Source organism: Falco cherrug, chromosome 1, assembly GCF_023634085.1.
Source record: "Falco cherrug isolate bFalChe1 chromosome 1, bFalChe1.pri, whole genome shotgun sequence".
Lineage (NCBI taxonomy): Eukaryota > Metazoa > Chordata > Aves > Falconiformes > Falconidae > Falco > Falco cherrug.
Genome location: NC_073697.1, coordinates 41475509 through 41498576, shown reverse-complemented (window position 1 = coordinate 41498576; position 23068 = coordinate 41475509). Strand labels below are relative to the sequence as shown.

Below are 23068 nucleotides of genomic sequence, written 5' to 3'. Positions count from 1 at the left end.
GCTCGTCTCCTTTCAGCCTCGCCCTTCCTCTGGTGGAAATTCCCCTTTTCCTCCTCCCAAGCCTCTCCACACTGCCTGTCCCCAGGCGGGCTGCTTAGTCCCCGCAGAAGCCGGGTGCGGGAGGGCGGTGGGCTCCCCCGGGCCTGGGCCGCCCCCCAGAGCAGAGAGCTGCTGCCCCCTAGTGCTGGCTGCCCGCCGGGGCTGGGCAGGTCCCACCCGGCGCCGTCGCGCTTCACCTTCTCTCCAGAAGGAAACAGGATGGTCCTTCTCGCTGCCCTCGCGGTCAGCTTCTGGAAGCTCCAGGCACGGCCAGGAAGAGCTCGCTGGGTGAAGATTCCCACCGGTGGGACGAAGCAGCAGAGGTTCTGGCCGAGCTCCCGGCTGGATCTAGCACCGCGAGGCACAAAACGCAATGATTCTTGTTATTCCCCCCCAAGCTCTGAAGCGATGCTTTGCTTCCACCTCCCACCCACCCCACCCACACCTGAAAGGCCAAAGGGCCTCCGACGCACCCGCCACCACCCGCCACCACACCAGTCTTCCATCAAACCCCGAAACGGGGCCGTCTGCCCTGGAACGACACTGGAAAGCCCCTCGCTGGCTGCGAGCGAAGGCCCGCCGTGTCCCCCGGCAGCCGCCTCCCAAGCCGAGCTGCAAAACCAGGCCCAGAGCCGAGGCCGGCTGTGCACAGGCCCACCCTGCCCCGAAGCACGGAGCCACCCGCGTTCAGGTTTCACTCAGACTTGGGGTCTTAGCCCATTTCAAGTACCTGGTTAAAAAGGTGACCGGCCCAGGGAGGCTGAGCATCAGGAAGGGATCCTCACTACCAGCAACAAGGAAATACTCATTTTTTAATATTTTGTTTTCCCTCACTGCATTAACACACTTCGAAATGCAACTAATTTCCAGAGACCCGAACACGCAAGGAGTGACACGTAACCAAGGACTGCTGACAGATATTTTTAATAAACCTCTAAAAATCAGCTGGAAGGGTTCACTTACACCTATTGCACTGGCACTCTCTTGGTGCTCATTCACATCAACGCTCATCCCTTTATAGGAAGAACAAGACAAGAAGGAATCAATAGTTTCAAGTATATAAAAATAACTCTGATATTTTATTACAAGAAGAAAAAAAAGAAGTTTACAAAAAAACCCCCACAACAGATACACACAATACATCGGGAACTTTGGTGCTGGACATCAGACCACGCAGGATTTACTCCAAATCCACAGAAAAAAGGAGTCACACTTCCACGTGCGCTGAACAAACACAGAAAAGCCTGCGGGACACTGCCCCCGGGCACCCCAGCCCAGCACCCCTCCGGGCAGGGGCTGGGTGCTCCCTGGCTGCAGGCTCCCCGCACGGCTGCCTGCGCTCGGGCTCGGGACAAGTCTCTCAGCTCCCTGCAGCTTCCCTCTGCATAACGAAATGGCACCTTCTTTCTTCCGCCAACCTTCAGCTCCCAAATGCTACCAATATTAAAAAATAATATAATAAATTGCCTTTCTTCTGTGTTTTACAAGGAGTCAGGGAGGTTTACAGACCCTCCCCACACCGAGGGGGGCTGTGTAAAGCCCCTAGGACTAATTAACGCTGAGAAGCCCGTGCCAGCCCAGCGTACTGCCAAAGCACTACACCAAGGAGCTAAGCAGGTCCTGGGCACAAGGACATTTCAAAAAGCCAAAGCCTGTTTCTTTTCCACGAGTCAAACCAGGGCCTGAGTTTGGACTCCAGGGGTGGGTGACCCAGCTGAAACGGCAGCTGGTTACATGCTGCGGATCACATTTGATATGGGAGAGAGCACGTTATGTCAAGTCTAGAAAGCCTAGTCAGCGATTCGAAAGTGGAGTTGTTTGTAATATGCCTACCTGGGGTGTCTTCTGCGTGATTTTACAAGAAATGAAGAACAAATGAGGTCTCTGGTGTAACGGATCCCAAACAGGCTGCCCAGAGCAGCTGTGGATGCCCCATCCCTGGCAGTGTCCCAGGCCAGGCTGGACGGGGCTTGGAGCAGCCTGGGCTGGTGGGAGGTGTCCCTGCCCGTGGCAGGGGGTGGGACTGGGTGAACTTTAAAAGTCCCTTCCAACCCAAACCATGCTGCTGTTATCCTGCTCAAACTCCTTCCCTCTAAAAGCATACCACATTACGTTGAACACAGAACAGGACACAACTAAACCTGCACTATACTGCAGGAAAAGCACAAAAATTTTCTTCCACGGACAGCATGCAGCAAAGATCACCTCTCATGTGAACACTGCTCTCTTTTCCCCTCCATTTTATTGTTGTTGTCAAATTACTGGATGTATTCAGGATGTTCCAGGCCCACAGTTAACTGATGTTTAGAAACTGCCTTGCTTTACGGTGTCTCTGCTGCCTGGAACACCTACCCAGCAGAGCTGATGGGACAGGCTTTTTTCACACAGCACCTCATCTAGCAAAGAGTAAAACTTCTGAATCGTACTTCCCTCCCTTTTCAGGCCCAAAAGAGAGGCAGGTGCCACACAGCCAACCCTGTGAGCTGCACAGCACCTCGGATCTGGGGCTGCAGTAAGGAGCAGAGCCAGGCGCGAGCTGCTGTATCTCTGCTGTACGTAGCTGCAGCCAAACCACAAGCCACCACACCAGCGTGGGCCGCCCAGTGCTGCGATCTGTCATCTAAACATGCACCGGGATTGGAGAGCTGAAAATCAACTTATCTGAAAAGAAACCATGCCTTTAAAAGATGTGTTTGAGTTGGTAGACAGTCATTCCATGTCCTGGGATAAACCCCGATAAATACGAACTGCAGTGATCTGCACTTGCATTGCACGGAAGACTGCCTCACCCTGCTCACGGAAGGATGGCCGCTACACCTAGCAGCTGGAAAGCCGGGGCACAAAACTGCGGGAATGCTCTGAAGGAGCATCTCCCTTCAGCTGGCATCATCTTGAGATGGCTCTTCAGAAGAGCAGTTTTTCCATGCTCCCTGACCGGAGCGTGGTTACACCGAGATAACCAGATAACCGGCAGCACGGCAAAGAGAACACCGACACCCTTCTCAGCACAGATCTTGTTCATTTTATAGCGCAAGATCCAAGCCCGGGAAGAACTTCTGAACCGAGCAGGGCAAGGCAGAGACACGAGGAAGGAAGGTCAGGTTACAAACCATATGCATGCTACTTTTCTTTTTTAAACTGCTGTCCACTACCAGCATCTCTGTGGTTTTGAGAGCGTTTATTCAGTGTGCACTAAGCCATTTCTAAACCCACGTCCCCCCAAGTACAATAGCTTTAGGAATTCCAAACTGCAGCAACCCAGTTTGCAGGCTGTATGCAAGATGGCATGCACAGAGAAAACAAAGGGTACAGCATGCATGTGGGAAGGAGAGGTTCCCCCCCCAGAAACTACAGTCATTTAGCAATTAATAAATGTAAAATGGAACATTACAGAGAAAATCCCAAGTGTATGACTGGAAAAAAACCCCACCATAATCTCTTTGGTATAGTTATATGCAGCCAAGTTTTACAACAGAGAAAACACACACACACACACACACACAAACCCCCACACTATTTCATACTGAAATTTGCTTTTAGCAGATCTCAAGGTCAGAGGCTGACAGACGCTCCTAACACTATGCCAGCACTACGGCATGTCCCAAAGGGTATTATGGTCTGTATCGAAGCATTATAGCCTGAAAGCAGAATCAACCTGAGACACAGGATTTGTGCCTTACCTTTCGTCTCTAGTATACATAGATAAGAAACTGCAGTAACAGGAATAAAGCCTTACTGGCAGCACCAGGGTGTCTGCCTGGCCGCTGTACGGTTCAGAGGAGACGGAGGCGATCCGTGTGCCTTCTGCGTGCCAGGGCTGTGCTGGTGGCCTCTCCCCCTTACAGACAACGCACAGCACAGCGAGAAGGCGACGCTGTGGAGTACAAACCGCTGCAGCTCAACTCGATAAACTGTGAACTGTGTAGACATTCAGCACTCAAAGGAATCTTGACGGAAGGAACAGAGTGCACGTCTTCTGTTACATCACCATCACTAAACATGTAGACCATACATAAAAAGGGCTATTTGATGGAAGTGACTAAACGCCCTACCGATGTTCCAGATACAGCCGCTACGTTCGGTCAGCATATTTGCATACATGCTCCTTTACAAACCTGCGTTGTAATTGAAGATTAGTTTCAACTATTTACAGACAGAAACTCAACAGTCCTTTCCTTTTCTGATTAGGTCATGCAGAATTAGTTTAACAGTCTGTGAATGGCTGCTCTGAAGCGAAACGTGGGCTTAGTGACCTGGGAAGCACCCTGACTTTGTAGGTCCAACGTAGAGAATCTGCACAACGTCAGGCTGAATCCAGAAGTTCCAGAAGAGCACCAACCGCACCAAAATAACCCTGAAGAGCAGACAGGAATGTCTATTAAAAACTCAAATGTGGGCATACACCGACAAGAACAATACAGATACAGTGTAGTTTTCACAACTTATAAAGGACACTGGACAGAAATAACTATAGGCAGGGATATTACAAAATAGATTCTAACTATAATCACCGCATTGGAAAGCAGAGCTGCACAGAATCGTCCATACTGTCAATAGTCTGAAAAGAAAGTTCACAAGCAAGATGAAACTGGTAGTAAACAATTCTGGTATTAGCTACTGGAACAACAGACATGTTTTTTTTCTGACCCTACACTGGGCAGTGCAGTAACTGTGCCTACAGTAACAAAGGAACGGGAACCTGCCACACAATGTCTATCAACAGCAGCTACAGGCTCCACACGGCTGTTTCCAGAGCGTTCCAAAGATTTCAATTTGCCACAAGACAAAATAAATTAAAAAAGTAATTTCACCTCATGTTCCAAGAAAAGTGCTTTTAACTGTCCCTTTGACCAGTAGTCCAAAGCGTATGCCAGAAGCCTCATCGAGATTGTATTGATCCGAAGGAAATTGCCAACAAACACCACTCGATTAATGTTCTGCAAGTATTAAGGCAAAAAAAAAAAAATAAATGGAACATTAAGGCTAAATTCCATTTGCTGCTTGCAATGATGAAAACCAAACCTTACAGTAAGAAGAAAAGAAGTTACACTTTTAATGCCTTTTAAAAATGCCACATGCAGCTTTTCAAATCCATTTTCTGGTGAGACTTGATGAAAACCAACTCAGCTGAAAGCATAGACAAGTCACCAGTTGACACTAAAGCAACCAGATCCAGAGAAACTGCATCACCCCAAATTGCTGTTCTGGCAGCTAAAAAGCATAATTGCTTCAGTAGAGCGGGGATGGGAGCTGCAGAGAGAAAAGGTGTAATGCATCTGCAGCTTTCTGAACTTGAAATTTTAAAACTGGACCCGAAAGAGCCAATCTGCAAGCAGGAGGCAACACCGAGTTGGCTTGGGGTCTGGCAGCAGCAAGACACAATTCGAAAGAGCAAGATGAGATCATAAAGGGAGAAGTGAGATGGTGGGGAACTGCACTGGGAGCGGCCAGACACTGCACCAAAAGACAGAAAGAACTGCCCGGGGCACTGGTGGGGCCGCCCCGCGGGGCCTGGGCTCAGCGTTGGGCCCCTCACGGCCAGACAGACACTGAGGGGCTGGAGCGTGTCCAGAGCCGGGCAGGGGCTGGGGCACCAGCCTGGGGGGGCGGGGGGGTCAGCCTGGAGAGAAGGGGGCTGGGGGGGACCCGGTGGCTCTGCAACGGCCTGGCAGGAGGCTGTAGCCAGGGGGGTCGGTCTCTGCTCCCCAGGAACCAGCGACAGGACGAGAGCAAACGGCCTCACGTTGCGCCAGGGGAGGGTGAGATTGGGTGTGAGGGAACATGTCTGCACAGAAAGGGCTGGCAGGCGCTGGCACAGGCTGCCTGGGGACCAGGTGGTATTTAAAGACAGTTATGGCACTTAGGGACATGTTTCAGTGCTGGGCTAATAGTTGGACTTGATGATCTGAAAGGTCTTTTCCAACCTAAATGATTCTATGATTCTATAAATTAAGTGACTGCTGAAAGTGTAAGGCAGGATCTGCAGAACATTCTAAACATCCAACAGCTCTGTCGGACAGCAGCACCAGCCAGGTCATTTTAAGCCAGGCTCTTTCTCAAACTCTTGTGCACTACCTGGAAATCCAGAGGTCTAACTACAGCCTTTCTAGACTAGGAATTAGAATAGAACAGTTGATGTTTTGCTATGAGATCCCTATACTGGCTAGGAACACTGATCGTCAAGTGCCATCTCCTCTCTCTCCCCTCGTCTCCAGCCTTTGACCCAGCATTTGAAAAGCTGAATGGCACCCTAATGTTAACTCTGAAACAAAGAAAGAAAAAAAAATTTAGAAACCCATAACCAACACAATTCTGAAAGGAAAAGACCGACCAAGCAGACTTCCAGCCAAACTTTTCAATCCCAAAATAGCTCTCCTGAGCCAAGTGATAACTGTGAAGCTTTCTTGTTCTCCAACATGAAAATAATTTTCAGTTTCTTCTCTTACCAAAGAATCAGGATCAACTCCTACCTGCTCCTTCGCTCACGCCCTATGGATTTTCCTTCCATCCCCACATTCATTAACGTTTTCCCCTAACTATTCAGCACCTTCTTTGCCTTCCACTGTGTACTCCAGAGTGAGGACTCAGCAGATGCATTGTGACCAAGGCTGTTTATAATATTTCTTGCCCAGTTTCAGCCATAAGCGAAGGTAAATAGCGAGCATCTGCCAACAGCAACAGAAGTCGGGGGGATGCTTCGCCCTGTTACCTCATCCCATAGGAACAGGCTCCGCAAGAAGTGGAGAGCATGTCTCTGTTCTTTCATAGCCCTGTACAATGCTGCTTGACATGAATGCAACAAGGCAGCACTGTAAAGAAGCTGAAAGCACAAAGATACAGGATCAGCTGTGGAAGTGGTGGAGCCTGACCAAGAAATCGAGAGCAACTTGTAAAAACAACACAAGAAGGGTATCCAGCCTTTATGCCCTTCCACCCCACCTTTCCTTCTCTCTCCACCATCACAAGAGCTGTAGTTTATCACACACCTGCCATTCCTCAAACCACTGCAGAGATGCTGCTTAACTCCTGACCAAGCAGAGGACCTAATGAGACCAACAGCCAACCCCTAATTAATTCACAGCTCTTCAGTTCACAGCACAACAATCTGGCTCTAACTACACAGACAAGCAAGGACAAATTTTACTGAACAATCCAAAAGAAGCAATTATAACTTACTGAATATCCAAGAGAACGAATACAAACACACACCTACAGAAGCCTATGCAGGGAAAGACACTGCGTGACAGCAGCACACAAGTGATGCTTTAGACAGGAAACAAGGAAACAGATTTCCCCATAATACCTCATTAAGTGCACACATCCGTGCTATGGAGCCAATGTTATTAGTGATGGTTATTAAAGTAGCCTTTGCCAGGTCCTCTTTGCTGACAGATTCCCGCTTCTCCTTGCTCATCATGTTTCCAAAGCTGTAAAGACAGTTTTTGGGTTAAAGGTCCATTTGCATCAGAATTCTAGAAAACAGAAACTGCTGATTTAACCAAAAAGATTCTAACTCTAAAAAGCTTTGCTATCGATAATTTAGATCTGTTAAAACATAACAGCAGAAGGAATGGCTGCTCTCCTCAGACACACAAATCCAGTTTTTCATCCTTGCAGAATCTCCAGTGAAAATAAAAACAGAAATCAGCCATTACCTGGATGCTACAGCCCAGCCTGGCAATCCAAATCGCTCATAGTCTCCTCCATAAATGTCCCGCACTAGTTTGTCCACTTTGGTACTGTCTCCATGGGACGCCATCTCTAGGGCCTCTTCAAAGGTGGAGCAACCAGTAAGAAGGCAGCAGAGACCAAAAAAGGTTCCCCCTCCAAGGCTGCAACATAAAACAAAATGAAAGTCACCCACCTTGCTTCCAAAGCAGAGGTCCTCAAACTTTTTAACCAGGGGGCTGGCGCACGGATGCAGTGGCAGGCAGTCATCTGCGGCTGCTTGGTTTCCCCCCCCAACCCCCGGCGGGGGAGGGCAGGGGGGTTCTGTCTGTAAATACCGGGGGGCGGACTGAGGACCCTGGGGGGCCGTATCTGGCCCGTGGGCCGTAGTTTGAGGACCCCTGTTCTAAAGGGACAAAAAGAGGAAATGGCTTGTTCCACTGAAAGCCCAGATTTCTCAGCTAGGTGTCTGAGTTAGCCCAAGTTGCCCCATTCCTTCAGCTGCTTCTCTTCTCAGCAAGAGCCACCTTGGAAGTTTTCTTTAAATCTGTTACTTTCCAATATCTTACAGCCTGTAAGGAATCCCAAGCCCTCACAGCCTTCTGCAGAGGGCATGTTTCTAAATGAGAAATTACATCTCCACCTTCTTCCCAGGACTCAGAGAAGTCAATCTTAAAATAAATAGTAGTCCTCAGGGATAAATGGAGTATTAGGGCACAGCATATAATAACATATGTTATTATATAATATATATATATTATATACACATATAATAACAACATATAATAAGACTAAGATTTGTACTGTGGTTTTTTTTAATTATTATTATTATTGCTAACTATCAGGAAATTCAGGAAAGCTTAAAGCCACAGAGCTCTTTGGCTTTGCCTGGCAACCAGAGCCACATCTTCAAGAAGGATAGCTGCAGCAGCCCAGCAACTGTCTGGGGAACTACTGCGGTGCCAACATCCCTTCCACCAAAACAAGGTAACTTTTGGAAGTCAGGATGCAAATCTCCACCACTAGGATCAAAGCTAACAGCTGTTAACATGATCATTAGGAGTGTATTTGGTATAATCCCAAAGTATGAGGGATCTCTCTGATGGCAAATAAAACACCTCCATTCCGGCAGCAGGGCAACTGAAATAAAAGCTGCTAAAGTGACTGGTTGCAGTAAAGAGACCAAAACATGAAATTCCCACTCTTTCTTCCAGGAGGGATCTTTGTTGGCAGAGATATGGGACTGCAGTAAAAGCAGAAGCTGTCATTCAGCTCACCACCTACTGCAGCTTGTCCCTGCAAATGTCATCTACAATGCAGAAATGAATCCCAGACTCTAAAATACAACTCAATTTACCCCCACACAGCACTCACCTGGTGCCCGTTACCCGTTTATAGTTTTCTTTTGAATACACAGCCAAAATGCTGACCCCTGAGCCAATGTTCACCAAAAGGAGAGGATACGGATTCTCCAAGTTGAATGGGAGCTTCTGACATCTTTCAGCATCCGTTGGGTTTTCAAAATAGTAGCACTCTGAATGTCCGTTGAATCCAACTGAATCAATGTACAAAACTCCTTTAATAAGGCAATCCAGTTCATCTAGTTTACAAAGCTGAAGGTCACCCATCTGGTGGAAAAAAATAGAAGAAAGATGAATATTCAACAAGTAGCTAGGGATCAGAAGTGTTTATGCTCAGGGCTAGAAAAATGCATTCACTGCCAGTTAAATTCAGCTATCTCCATTATGGCCTGCAGTGACTCAGAAAGAGGTACAGATCACAGGAGGTCTCCATCCTTCTCCATGCACAACGACTGCTAACTACCCTGGCCCAAAAGTGTGCAGACATGGAAGAGTGGAGGAGACGAGCAACTGGATCCACAGATGGACACTGAGTGAATACCATCAACTTCCATGGGCCTGATTTAGGCCCTGACTCTGCAGCACTAGCACAAAAACCAAGGAAAAGTGAAAAGGAACTTAACAGTTTGACAACAGCAACAAAAAAATATCCCAAAACCCATCACATAACATACCCCAAGAAAGGAGGAAGTTAGGAAATTATTTTCCTCTCATGTCACAGCCTCAATTGCACAAAAAGCCCATTTATTTGCTGCATTTTTTCAAGCCCTGGTTAGACAAAGTACTTATCACACATGTTTTTCACTTATGAACAAGAATCAAACTTACAATGAAGCCACATGATGATGTCAAAACCCAACCACTAACCTCCTTTCAGTTAACTTACCACCAAATTTGACTGAACCTCAATCAGCTCACCCACACGTGCATTAGAAATGAAACCACATGAGCAAAGGAACAATAAAACATATATTAAGCCTGTGAAAGACAGCAATGAGAAAAAAAACCCACAAGACTGAGATCAGCATAATCAGAGATTAATAATATAGCGGAAGTCTTGTGAGAGCACAAGCCATGGAAGTTAGCGATAAATTTTAGCGTTACAGGAGTGTTACATGCACTTTCAGGAAAGAAAGTATCCTAATTTGGAGATGCGAACTTGACTCCACATGCTGTTTCCTGAACCAAGCTTAATTTCCATTAGGTACACTGTTCCAAAGATAAGATTTAGAGAAGTTTTCGAGTCTGCAGAGAAAGTTTTCTAGGTTTAAGCTTTAAAAAAATTTCACTACCAGATCCTAATCATATAGAAGCCAAAAATGCATACTGTGCGAAAGTCCTGCTCAAATTTGTACGCTCCACCTCCCGTGGCACATAAGGTAGTATGGAGGCTTGAGAAGTGTTTTTCGCTTCCCATTTGAATAAAAGCAGGCATGTCATGAGTAGGAAAGCGTATAAAGTGCAGATTGCCTTTACGTCCACACAGGGTAAGGTCCTTTAGTTCAAGATGCACATCCCGGATGCCTGTAGATCCATAGGCTACATTTGATGTCAGGTATTTGCGGATGCTTTTGAGATTTTCCACTTCCTCCTCCTCCTCTTCAGCAGTGATGTCCTTTGGTTCAAAATAAACAAGTTTGACCAAGGTCCCTCCAATATCCAGGCCAAACCAAGGAAAGACTAAAGAGAGGGGGGGGAAAAAAGAAAAAAAGAAAAAAAAAAAAGAAACAGGGTATGATACTGTCATATCACCATATAAACTGAATTAATTAATGCAATTCTCTAGGACTGCAAAATGCAGGCCCAATGGATCTATTCATTTTCAAGTGGAAAAGGAAGAAAGAAACATTAGTAGTCTGGTTTGTCTTCGACAAGTGTGGCTGAAACTCCTCTGTACAAAACCACAACTCCTGTTCTGAGATACCTCATGTTCAAAAGCTCTGAGCGTTTGATATGCAATACCCAAAATACTTACACCACCACCACGCTGCAGATAACACACAGCATACGCCTGACAGTATCCATACACCCGCTAGACACCGCTGCAATTTTAATCCCCAGGCATTTCTTTTATAAAGTTCTGATCCAGAGCCAGAGCCAAGGATAATACCAGTGCTTTTACATCAAAGGGATGTACAAACGTTAACTAATTACAACACATAACTGAGGTAGACAAGTAATCTAAGATGCCCCAGGGAGACAAAACCAAATGTCTAATTGGATTATTTTATTAGTCATTCCCCCATGGTACAAAATATGCATTAGTGTCAGGCCCAGCAACATTTACAGCTGTATTAGATAATGAGCTTCTTGGAAAAGATCAAGAGAAAACCCTGATCAGATGGAATCTGCGATTAGAGCTGAGAACTGGAACAGATTAATATTACTATTAATGAGCTAAATGATAGGCTAGAGCTAACAAGATACACAGGCTCCAGAGCAAAGAGAAAAATGTAGCCACATGTTATGGCTTATGGCAGCAGGATTAAAACCTCAGGGTTTTTTTCCAAAGGAAAAAATGAATGTTTAGAAAATAAACCTGAATGCAGCACAGACGTTACTAATGTTCCTCTGGAAAGAAGGATCTCAGGTTTTAGTAAAATTCTTACATGTCAGAGACAGGCATGTTAACACGCTACTGTTATTTTTGCAAACATGTTTGCTTATTGTATTTGCAGACAGATAAGCATGCAACACAAAGAAGCCCTCTTCCTACTGCCCTTTGACAGCGGCTATCCCTCCAGTTATGCGTAGGGAAGCAGCGGCCACCCCCCGAATGCAGAAGAATGCAGAAGTGCCCAAGCGAGAGCATGCTGCCCGGCCCCTCGCCCTGCCCATGCACGAGGGGCATGCCAGGCTCTGCCACTCCAGCCCCAGCAGCACAAAGCAGTCAGAGAGCAATACCCAGATACCCAGAGGCATCACTTAAAGCTGAACAGCAAAGAAATCAGCTCAGGGTCAGGAGGGGGACTCACTCCCAAAGAAAATGATCTTTGAAAAGCCACAAAGCCAACAGGCAAGCGCATGTTTGAAGACGATGCGTTCTCTCCTCAACAGGTTAACTTGGTTGCTGCACAGAGCGGAGATAAAACAGGCCCTTTCCGAGCATCACAATTCCGCAGGAGCAGCTAGAGCCATCAGTTACCCACGTTATTTTTAAACCACTGAGCTATTTTTATGTGTTTACATACAGGCCAGCCCCAACCATCACCAAAAGAAATCTTGAAAGAAGATGCAAACTCTATTTTAGGAGGCACATCCAAATCCCAATCACTCTCTATTTCCAACGCATATACTTCAAACAAGAACAGATGTAAAAATAACTTCATGAATGACAAAGAGAGAAAAATCTGAATCGTGGCCCAAGAGAGAAAGCAAGCAGGAGCAGAAAGCAGGAGCAATTCAAGGACTTTTCTCATGACAATTTCTCATTCTGCACTCCTCAAATTAATTTCAGAACTGCAAACTATCCGCATTTCAGGATGGAAAGTCTACCAAGGCCTTTGACTGGAGTAAAGTTTAGCATTTATGTCTTATTTCAAAACTCCCTTGTGACAACCTTATTAAAGAGTGCCACAAAAAATTAAACAGTGAAGTTACTTCTCAAGAGAGGAGCACTGGCTGCCTGGGCCTGATCCCGTAAAATCAGGAGAACCATATCCCTGGGAACAGCAGACCAGGAGGAGCACCCTCACGGGAAAAGGAGTCCAAGACCCCAGAGTATAAATGAAGGGAAAAGCAGAAAGGATAAGCCCCAGGTTTTCTGCACGCCCAAAAGAAAGGGCCTTCTTGTGGAGGAGCAAGGCAACATCAGCTGAGCTGGCAGACAGAAATGAGAGACCACGACCACTCCAACAGGGAGACGGACACCCTTCTGCACGGCAGGCATCAGGGCAGCAAACACCAAACATCTGCTTGTTTCACTCACCTGCTCTTCCCAACACCTTAAACGTAAACATCTGTACACAGGTCCTCCTAATGGCATCCTGAAGCCATCTCCAACATGGCACAGCCAGCCAGTGGAGACCAGTGATGAGTGGTGTTCCTCAGGGGTTGGGACCAGCACTGTTTAACATCTTTGTCAGTGACATGGGCACTGGGATTGAGTGCACTCTCGGCAAGTTTGCCGAGGACACCAAGCTGTGTGGTGTAGTTGACATACAGGAGGGAAGGGAAGCCATCCTGAGGGACTTGGGCTTGAGAGGTGGGCCCATGCAAATCTCATAAAGTTCAATGAGGCCAAGTACAGGATCCTCCTGCACATGGGTCAGGGCAATCCCAAGCACAAATACAGGCTGGGAGGAGAATGGATTGGGAGCAGCCCTGAGGAGAAGGACCCGGGGGTGCTGGTGGATGAGAAGCTGGACATGACCCGGCACTGTGCGCTCGCAGCCCAGAGAGCCACCCGTGCCCTGGGCTGCATCCCCTGCAGCGTGGCCGGCCGGGCGAGGGAGGGGGCTCTGCCCCTCTGCCCTGCTCTGGTGAGACCCCCCTGCAGCGCTGCCTCCAGCTCGGGGGCATGAGGGACATAAGGACATGGACCTGACCAGGAAGATCGTCAGAGGCTGGAGCACTTCTCCTGTGGAGACAGGCTGAGAGTGGGGGTTGTTCAGCCTGGAGAAGAGAAGGCCCCAGGAGACCTTAGAGCAGCCTCCCGGTGCCTAAAGGGGCTGACAACAAATTTGGAGAGCGGCTTTATACAAGCGCCTGTAGTGATAGGACAAGGGGGAATGGCTTTACATTGAAAGAGGGGAGACTTAGATTAGATATCAGGAAGAAATTACATACTGTGAGGGTGGCGAGACATTGGCCCCATCCCTGGCAGTGTGCAAGGCCAGGCTGAACGGGGCTTGGAGCAACCTGGGCTGGTGGAAGGTGTCCCTGCCCGTGGCTTCTGCCCATCAGCTAGATGATCTTTTAAGGTCCCTTCCAATCCAAACCACTCTGGGATGCTATGATCTGTAAGCAGTCCCCATATTAATGGCAGAATAGGACACCTCCCTCGCCCAAAGTGTTTTGTCTTTCTTTGAACCAAAGTCCTAGATTTATCAAACAAGTACCACAGAAAAACACTTTGAACAAGAATCATGCCCTGCTATTGAGAAAAGAAGGAATAAAAATACCATCAGAGTCACACAGGTAAAAACAGGGCATTGGCAGCCAAACCAGAGCCTTCTGCTGCTGCTCCAGTCCCTCCAGTGACTGGAACTGGTAAACATGACTCTATTTAAATACCCAGTTCACATACAGGATCACTAAAAACAGTTTCCCCACATGCATTATGCTTTTCAATACTGCATAAACTCGGCTGGAAAACTAACAAGCTAAGGAAAGGAACAGGAAGAGGCTTCCCACATTACTCAGCCATGCCTTCTCCTGTCTGTTGTCACTGACATCTTGGACTACCTTTCCACAAATTTCCTGCTCTTAAAAGCACTTGGCTGCTTTGTCATCTCTGCTCTGACTATTAAGGGACTGATTCCAGAAGGCTCCTGTTCTGATGCTGGGAAATTTCCTTTAAATTTCTGGAATATATTTGTTCCTGTCAGGGCACACAGTGTTGTTCCTGCATTATGAAGCCTGCACTTTTTTTTTTTTTTTTAAGCATCCCCACTCTTGTATTTAGAGACAGCAATCTTCCCCCAAACTCACTTTGCCAGGCTACACAAGGGTAAAAACAGGGAAAGAGCAGAGGACGGGGTGCTGGAGATGCCCTGACTGAGCTGCAGCAGCAAAGCATAGAAAAACTACGGCACGGTGCCCTGCTGAAGCCCCATAACTGAAAATGCCGTACGGGCTGCTTCATCACAAGCTAACGGGATTCCACTTCAGAGTAGATGCTCAGCTGCTACTACATGCATTTTTTCAGCAGAATAACACTAGCTGACTTTAAAGCTGCTTGTTAAGTTCACACCCCAAACTCCTACATTCAGGGACACAAACCTTCCAGATTTTAGGGCATGAGAAGCACCAACTCAGTCCGTCAGTTTAGGAAGCTTTCCTCATCACAAAAAGATAGCAGCTCCTTAAAAACTTCATCCCAGCTCATTCTCAGTGCCCTCAACACCTCCAATTTTTTAATATATAGAAATCTACTTCTTATTCAGGTGTTAGAGCTGCTACCGGACTAGCAGAGTATCAAGCGTGGGGTTAAACCGTGTCATTATCCACCATCTGGCATCCCAGAAGACACGGCTAATGGGAAAACAGGAATGATGCCTGCAGAGCTGGGTGTAAACTGCAGTCAGGTTGGGCTCAGGGCTTACCAGTCTTCACTGAGCACTAGCCCTGCGAAATCCCAGCTGGCCCCAAAAGGAGCATCCAAGCCCCTGAGCTGGGACACAACCTCAGGCTGGAGCTGGCTTCACACAGCCGTGCAGCACCAGCTGCAGGAAGCCTCTGTACAGAGCAGCTGGTGCTCTCCATCTGCCAACAGCTCAGCTATACCTTCAGTAAGTCACCAGGGATAAATTCGAAAAGATAGCCTATTAAGTTAATTAACTTAAACCACATGATTCTTAATTATGGATCTCTCGTTATATACATCCCACCACAGGTTAAGAATCCACGGAAGAAGCGTGCTAGCTCAAAATTAAGTAATTCTTTATCTTACTGGAAAAGATTTTCTACGCAGTAAAGCCTACACAGAGCACTCAAATAATTTGGGGCAGGGACAAAACTCCCCCTATAAACCCATTTTTGCAGGAAAGGGGTGTGGCACACAAACAAGAGGAGGAAATTATTTTAACAACATGGAGAACCTTCCCCCCCCCAACACCTTACACTTACAGGAAGTCAGCCAACACGACAGGGCAGTCACAGGCAGGGCAACGACAGCTCTTCCATATCTGAGAACTAGAAAAATCCATGCCTTCAAAGGGAGGAAGGAGGAAGCTCTCTTGGATCAATGCCATCACCATCTGCTACTGAGAGTTCTCTTAAAACACTGATTTTTCCCGGCATCTGCAGTGCAGTTGAAAACCATCCAAAGATCTCTCCCTTTTAAGCCTCTAAAGCATTTTTTCCAAGAGAGCTGCTGCAGGAGACGGCAGATCTAGAGCAGCGTGAGAACTGGTGGCATCCAGGAGCTGCTGGGCAGCCTGGAGGCTGATTTTTCTCAGTCAGAAGGTTCTGCTGAAATAACCAGTGCAAGAAGATGGCCAAGGCAGAAAATGCAAATGTTGCCTCTCTTCACCACCTCCCTGCTGCTACTTGGAGCCCTCCATGCTGGGAGCAAGCCTGGCACGCCTCTCCTTTCCAGGCGCTTGCCAGCCAGAGAATGATGGAGAGGGTAAGAAACCTGTAGGCAGAGCACGGGAAGAGCACAGCAGTACAAACCTCTGGACTCTCCTCCTGCCCAGCACCTTCTGAGAAGTGTTTAGTCTCTCCCTGGGTGTTTGGACATTCACAAGAAAAGCAGGAAATCCTCTTCTCATAGCTAGAAGTGCTCTCCATTCAAAAGCTTCTACAGTCTTTTTCCTTAAAGAAGGTCTCTATATTACTTTGTTGGCACAATGACAGCCAGTAACACCACTCTCCAACACTGTGTAAGACACAAAATAAATTCAGCAGAGTTCAGTGTGAAAAGCACCAGGGGTACAAAGAAGGTGCACAAGGAACTGGCAAGACTGTGGCACCGCTCAGCCCATCAGGCATAAAAGAACAACTAGCCTTATTTCCGTTTGCTTCCTACTGCAACATACTGCAGCAGCAGTTATAAAGTATCTTAAAGCATTTTTTTGCCATGAAAAAAATTCTTCAGCTTTTGGCCTGACAAAGCATTGCTTTCCTTGAGCACGACACTTTTATAAAGCAGCTCTATGCATACATTTTCATATGCACAACGTACATACAGCTTTGTCTTTAAAATAAACCTTCTTCTAATAGGCAGACCTATGGATACACAACAAACAAAAGACCAGCCTGCAAGGTTAACGACTTACAGCTTGTACTAGATAACCTCACACACAGAAGAGCTCAAGGATACTATGTGTTCCCACAGCAAGAGCTGCCACCCTCCCTTCGTCTTCAAATTCATTTTAGAGCTAGACTGTAAGCTCTTTGGGGCAGGAAAAATATAATGCCTTTATTTTTATGTAAATTACTTTATTAAATTGGACACTATATAAATAAATAAAAAAACCCCTCAACACACTTATTCTGAAAGCTGCAGAACTGTCAAGATGAAAGAGGTGATATAATTACAGATCTCTACAGTGGTTTTCTTCATAGGACAAGCTGCTCAACTTGTATTTCAGACTGATCCTTAAGTTATGAGCCAATTATATCAGAAGCTAAAAAGATTAGCCTGCAGAACAACGAAGACTGATGATTTAGTTGAGTGTATGACAGCATCTCTATGCTTACTCTAAAATATTAAACATTATATTTTAATAGTGTTATACCACAATAGAAATTTTACAGCTGCAAGAAAAAATATATTCATCAGCATTTAATATAAAGTGACACTGAGTCTACATATCCTCCCATCTCTAAAAATAGGCTAGGAATTCACATTTCATACACAATTCTGAAACATAAAAAGGTATTAAAAAATCAAAGCTTAAATTCTGTACTGCAAAGTAGCTGCCAAAACCATATTTTCTTTGTACCTCTACGTGGATACTGTGTGTATTGAGAATTTAAAGCAATGTGTACATCACGTCTTTGCATGAACCTGACAGAAGATACTTCATTACGATCTGGTCATCAGAGGGTTTATGCCTGGCACTTAACGCTACCCACAGCCAGCCATTCGGTATCCCACAGTTATGCTAAAGTAAACATAATGTGAATAGCCTCTTTAGTCACCCAGGGTATTTCCAGTCCAGTTTTTAAGTGTAGATTTCAATAATGGTACTGATAACTCATTACCAGAAAGGAATTCTTCTGTATTGTCCCTGGAGCTGATTAAGCTTTTTCTATATTATAATTTCTCCCTGCACTAATAATACTGTCAAGCCCTCCTTTGCACCCCACCAACATAATACTCCAAAGCAGCTAGCAACTCCAACAAATCTCTGCTTCACATTTTCAGGGACACTTCTCATTCCTTTCCAAGAGCACTGGTGTCCTTGACTTCTCCTTCTTTTGCCTGTGGCATACTAAAAATCACAGTGTCTGTGGTAAAGCTCTTTATTTCCTATGAAGCATTTAACCAAGAAACATTTAACAGCCTGCAATGCATGAAAGCACGTAGCTCGGACATCAGCTGAACTGTTGTACAGGTTATTTCAGATATATCCAATCTAATTCCGCTTGGTCTCAGACCCTTCAGTCTGCAGCGAAACAGCCCTCGCTGCACACTACTGGTACAGAGAGGACAAGGGAGGAAGAAAGATCACAAGCTTGAATCACAGCCTGCTGAAATCCTTTCATTCCTGGGGAAGCAGGGCTCATCTGCCAGGGCATCTGCCAGCGCAGGCAGGCAAGACAAGCCTCAAGGTCACTGAGCTTGTTTGCCACATACCAGCAGCAGACAAGTGGGAGCTAAAGTAGGACATTCTCGATCACACGCCTATTAAGTGGTCTGCTTTCGTTTAGGCTTGCTTGAATCTTCCTTAAGGTGGGATCAAGCATTTTTAACTTCAAAATGTAATTCAGTCTGACATCAGACACCGTCCCTATTAAGGGATGTACTTGCTCCAGCACATTTCTCTTCCAATTATCGCAAGCAGCATTTAGGAAAGACAGGCTACATTGTAATCCCAAATCACACTACGCTGACCTTCCAGACTGGATCCAAACCCTGCCTTGGAAGCTGCCACACCACCTGTTTCCCTGGAAGTACCCCACACCAGTCTCTGCATTTAACTTCACCGCAACAAACCAGAACCTCAACAGCCAAGTTTAATCTACATTTTCCCTAGAAGACACAGAAACTGCCTGCAAGCAAGGCAGAAGAGTATGATCACCTAATGCGTAGCTCCATCTAAGTTCACACTAATTGTCATACCAGAGATCTCCTTAATCTCCCTACAAACGACTGCAGCCTCTTAACGAGCACATCTCTAACATCCCCACAGCTCCCATAGGTAGGTTTTGCTGTGATTTCCTTAGAACAGCCACATAAGTGGACTTTCACATACAAAGCTGGTTTTGCTGCATCTAAATCACCGGGATGCTCACCACTGCTAATGCCCTTACACCCCTCTACTAAATTTCTCTTTCATCCTATTACATCTTCAGCAAGCAAAACCCCTGCAATTACCTCAGTTATTTAACACCAACTTTAGAATAATTTCCTGCTGCAGGACCACTCCTGCAGCATGATCTGGAAACGAAAGGAAGGGATAGGCAAAGGGAATGCAGGTTAGCACACCCACGCTGACACTACATTCGCATTGCTGAGCTGCACTCGCCTGAAATTAGTAACGCAGGCAGCATCCAGCTCAGTAAATGTCTTTGAAAGCCTTTTGATATGTAATTCCTATTTTTCACACAAAGACGGGGCAAAAGAGAAGCTTCCCTTCCCCCCCCCCCAGCAATCAAAAAAAGAGAAAGAACACTATATAAAACTTTACATTAATACAGTAACAATAACATCTCAGTGTCGCCAGCCAACAGACAAGAGTCTCACTATGAGAAGCAGGAGAATTTTGATTCCTGTTTTCAGCCGGGACTCATTTGCTGAAGTCCTTTCAATAGCTGTGCCAGGTAACAGGGAACTACGTTGATGCTATTTCAATTCCAGGGTACGGCAATTTCTTTCCAGCAGGAAGGACTCCAGTGCAAGTAAAGAAATAACCACTCAGTTCCACTTCAAACATGGCTGAAGTAAGTCACCAGCCACAGGCACCTGAACGGCAGCTCCTGCTGCTGCCAAAATGAAGGCTGCCATCCATTTTGCACCTAACTCACTCCACGGACCGTTTCTGACACAGCGTTTAAAAACATGGTTCAGGGGATGGTTTTTTCCTCGCAAAGTCTGGTTTGGTCCATGCCCAGTCCCTGCCAAATCTGCACGGTTCTCCCCTCCCAAAATTTACACCTTTCTCTTTGCTCTCTATTGCTTTTCCTCCACCAGTTACCAATCCAGCCACACAGCCCTCAGCCCCCGGCTCTGGCTGCACACCCTGGGCCCTCCGTCTGTCCTTCTGTCCCCTTTTCTCCACCCCCAGTGTCCTCACCAGTCACCTTCAATCCTGCTGCAATCCAAGGTGCCCAACTCAGGCACCTCAGCACCTGCCCCAGCCTCTGTGTCCTGCCCCACCGGGCCAGGCACTGTCTCACCCTGAATATCCCAGAGCCCTTGTACCTCTGCTTGTCCCATCCCCACCCCAACCCCAACCTGCTGAGCCCTTGCCACTGTCCCACCATGTCCCCACCGTGCTGTCCACGAACCAGCCATGCTGGAAAAGTCATCATCTCACTGTGTCCTCACTGTGACATTCCCCAAACCGCCCAGGTCATCACCCCATCATGTCCCCACTATGCTGTCCCCAAACTGCCCATGTCATCACCCCACCACGTCCCCACCATGATGTCCCCAAACCGCCCATGGCACCATCTCCCTGTGTCCCCACCATGATGTCCCCAAACTGCCCATGGCACCACCTCACCATTCTGCACTGTGATGTCCGTGAACCACCCATGTCATCACCCCACAGTGTCCCTACTGTGATGTCCCCAAGACACCCATCTCAGCACCCCCACCATGTTCCCACCATGATGTCCCGAAACCGCCCATGGCATCACCCCCCATGTCTCCACCGCACTGTCCCCGAACCGGCCATGCTTGGCCCGTGTCACCACCCCACCGTGCTGCCCTAGTGTCCGTCCCACCCCCCACCTCCCCCGCCTCACCCCACGGTGGCTCTCCCCCGTCACCCACCCTCCCCACAAAATAGGAAATAGGGAGCCCCCTTCCCCAGCCTCCCCCCCACGCCCCCACCCCCTCGGACCCCACCCCCGTAGCCCCTCCCACCACGCCTCATTACCATAAGCCCCGCCCCCGCCCCTTCCCCCTCGCCCCCCTCCCATGGCCTCGCCCCTCCCTCCCGGCGGCCCCACCCGCGCCGCAGACCCCGCGGCCACCTCAGCCACCTCGTCCCCCCCGCCGCACTCACGCGGGCGGTTCTTGCGGACGGAGTCCCGGCGCTGGCGGCTGGCGGAGCCACCCCGTTCATGGGGCTGCGGCCCCGTTGCGCTGTCAACGCCCGCCGCGGCGCTGCTCCGCCGCCGCTGGGGACCGGCGTCCGCCGCCGCCCCCCGCCGTCGCGGCTTCTCCTCCGCGCCGCCGCCATTGCGCAGCGGCTCCATCCGCAGCACGGCCCGGCCCCATGGGCCGCCCGCCCCGCTGCGCCGCGCTCCTCACAGCCGCCACCGCCGCAGCCACTGCCGCCAGCGCGCCTGCGCCAAACGGCCCCTCGGGAGGGCGGGCTAGGCTGTGAGAGGGCCCCCAATCCGCGCCCTCCATTGCACGGAATGACAGGCGGATTCGCCAATGGATGACACAGACTGGACGGCAGTGGGGCGCCAAGCACTCCCCCCGCGCTCGGCTGTGTATAGTGACAAGCGCTGCTGCCCAATCCAAGGCGCCGTCTCGGTACCGGGCGGGAGTTAACGCGCCCGCGGGGGCGGGACTGTATGACACGGCGTTGGCCTATGGACTTCCTCTGGGAAGAGAATGGCACGGCAGTTGTTCAATGATGCGAGGCGGCTGTCTGGACGGGGCGGGAGAAAGGTGGCTGATTGACAGGCCGGGTAACTATAGCAACGCAGAAGTGGGCCCGAATGGAAGCCCGCAGTAGGCCCGTCTGGGCTGGGCCGCGCGGGGGGCTGCTTTGCGTATCATTTGCATATGCAGACAGCGAGGTCTCCCTGGCCCCCTCGGTACAGGGGGGCTCTACGGCCCACGGCCCCCCGCCATGCCCGCCTGCGCCCCTCGGCAGTGCCAGGCCGGCCTGTGGCCGCTGGGGCCTGGGGCCTAGCCTTCCATGTCTCCTGGGCACAGCGTGCCCCTTCCTCTCGCTCCTTGCCCTGCGCTGGGGGCCCCGGCCTGCCGCAGCGGTGCAGCCTGCAGGAAGCAAGGTGTGCTCCAGCTCCATGCCGTCCTCCAATGCGACGCCGTGCTCTGAAGCATTGTCTTCGCAGGCTGCTCCTCTGGGCCACACTAACAGTGCTAACATAAAGCGAAACAGAATCGGATGTTTCTGAGCTCCACACACAGCAAGAGGGGCTCCAGCCTCGTTGGGGAGAGCCAGGGTTTCCCTCTGGCAGAGAAAAAGCCAGCCAGACAGCAGGGAGAAGCCCCATTCCCTTCACAAACCCTTAGAGATGAAGCTGGATTGAAATTCGGTTAGATGAAAACACTCGAGTTCTCCAAAGGTCCTGCAAGCTCGCTAAAAAGGACAGACACAACAAACTGGAAGCCAAGTCAGGAGATTTAGGGGGAGAGACAGAGAAACAAGGGTCAAGCATTCAAGCTATAGCCTGACCCAATCCTCAGCTCCCCTATATATCACAACAAAATTTAAATGCTGATGCATCCCATTCTTTAAACTATGACCCCACATTTATCAATGCTGAGGTAACAACTACAGCAGCAGCCATCCAGGCAACAGAAAACTTGAGATGTCCATAAAAAGGACTGCAAGCAACCATCAATGGGATGACATTCAAGAGGAAAACGGGCTCCCAGGCTACATGGTGCGGTAACAGCTCCTGTTGTAACACAATAGAGCTTCCCAGGTAGAATGTTAATTGATGTCTAACATACCCAGAGCATGGCCGAGTGTGGATCTGCAACCCAGTGACCCACAATGCTCTCCACCTGCACCACGTTAATCTCAGCTCACCGCAATCCTCAGGCATTAATTCGATACCAAAGGGATAAGGGACTGACATTCAAAAAAAGGTGTAATAAATTCAGTAAGAATTTACTGAAATCTGGTTGCTGTGGTGAAAACAGGACAAAGAGATTAGCCAGACTTATTCTGTATGAATTTAATATCCCACTGGGGGAAGTGCAGGAGGCATACAAATGGGGTTGGTACCGA

General features: G+C 48.3%; 1 protein-coding gene across 2 annotated transcripts; it reads right to left on the bottom strand.

Moving 5' to 3' along the window:
* Positions 1-3198: 3198 nt before the first annotated feature.
* Positions 3199-21415, bottom strand: PANK2 (pantothenate kinase 2). Of its 2 annotated transcripts, XM_055699541.1 has the most exons (7): positions 21137-21415; positions 10396-10748; positions 9082-9335; positions 7695-7871; positions 7343-7466; positions 4851-4976; positions 3199-4393 (listed from the first exon to the last, which is right to left on the bottom strand). In XM_055699541.1, exons 1-7 carry the CDS (start codon positions 21327-21329, stop codon positions 4343-4345), a joined length of 1278 nt encoding a protein of 425 aa, XP_055555516.1. In that variant the 5' UTR covers positions 21330-21415; the 3' UTR covers positions 3199-4342. The 2 variants fall into 2 exon arrangements, with proteins under 2 accessions (XP_055555516.1, XP_027655771.1); XM_027799970.2 differs by lacking the exon at positions 21137-21415 and having other exon boundaries at positions 10539-10679.
* Positions 21416-23068: the final 1653 nt, after the last annotated feature.

Bases quoted from the DNA above. Each gene is read 5' to 3' on its own strand.
- PANK2 (XM_055699541.1), bottom strand. From the start codon at position 21,329: ATGGAGCCGCTGCGCAATGGCGGCGGCGCGGAGGAGAAGCCGCGACGG. The intron at 9,336-10,395 runs GTATGCATTTTT...TTTTTCCACCAG, and splicing joins TTGAGCAGGACTTTCGCACA to ATGGGTGACCTTCAGCTTTG. The intron at 4,977-7,342 runs GTATTATGGGGA...TAATACTTGCAG, and splicing joins GGATGTGTGCACTTAATGAG to AACATTAATCGAGTGGTGTT.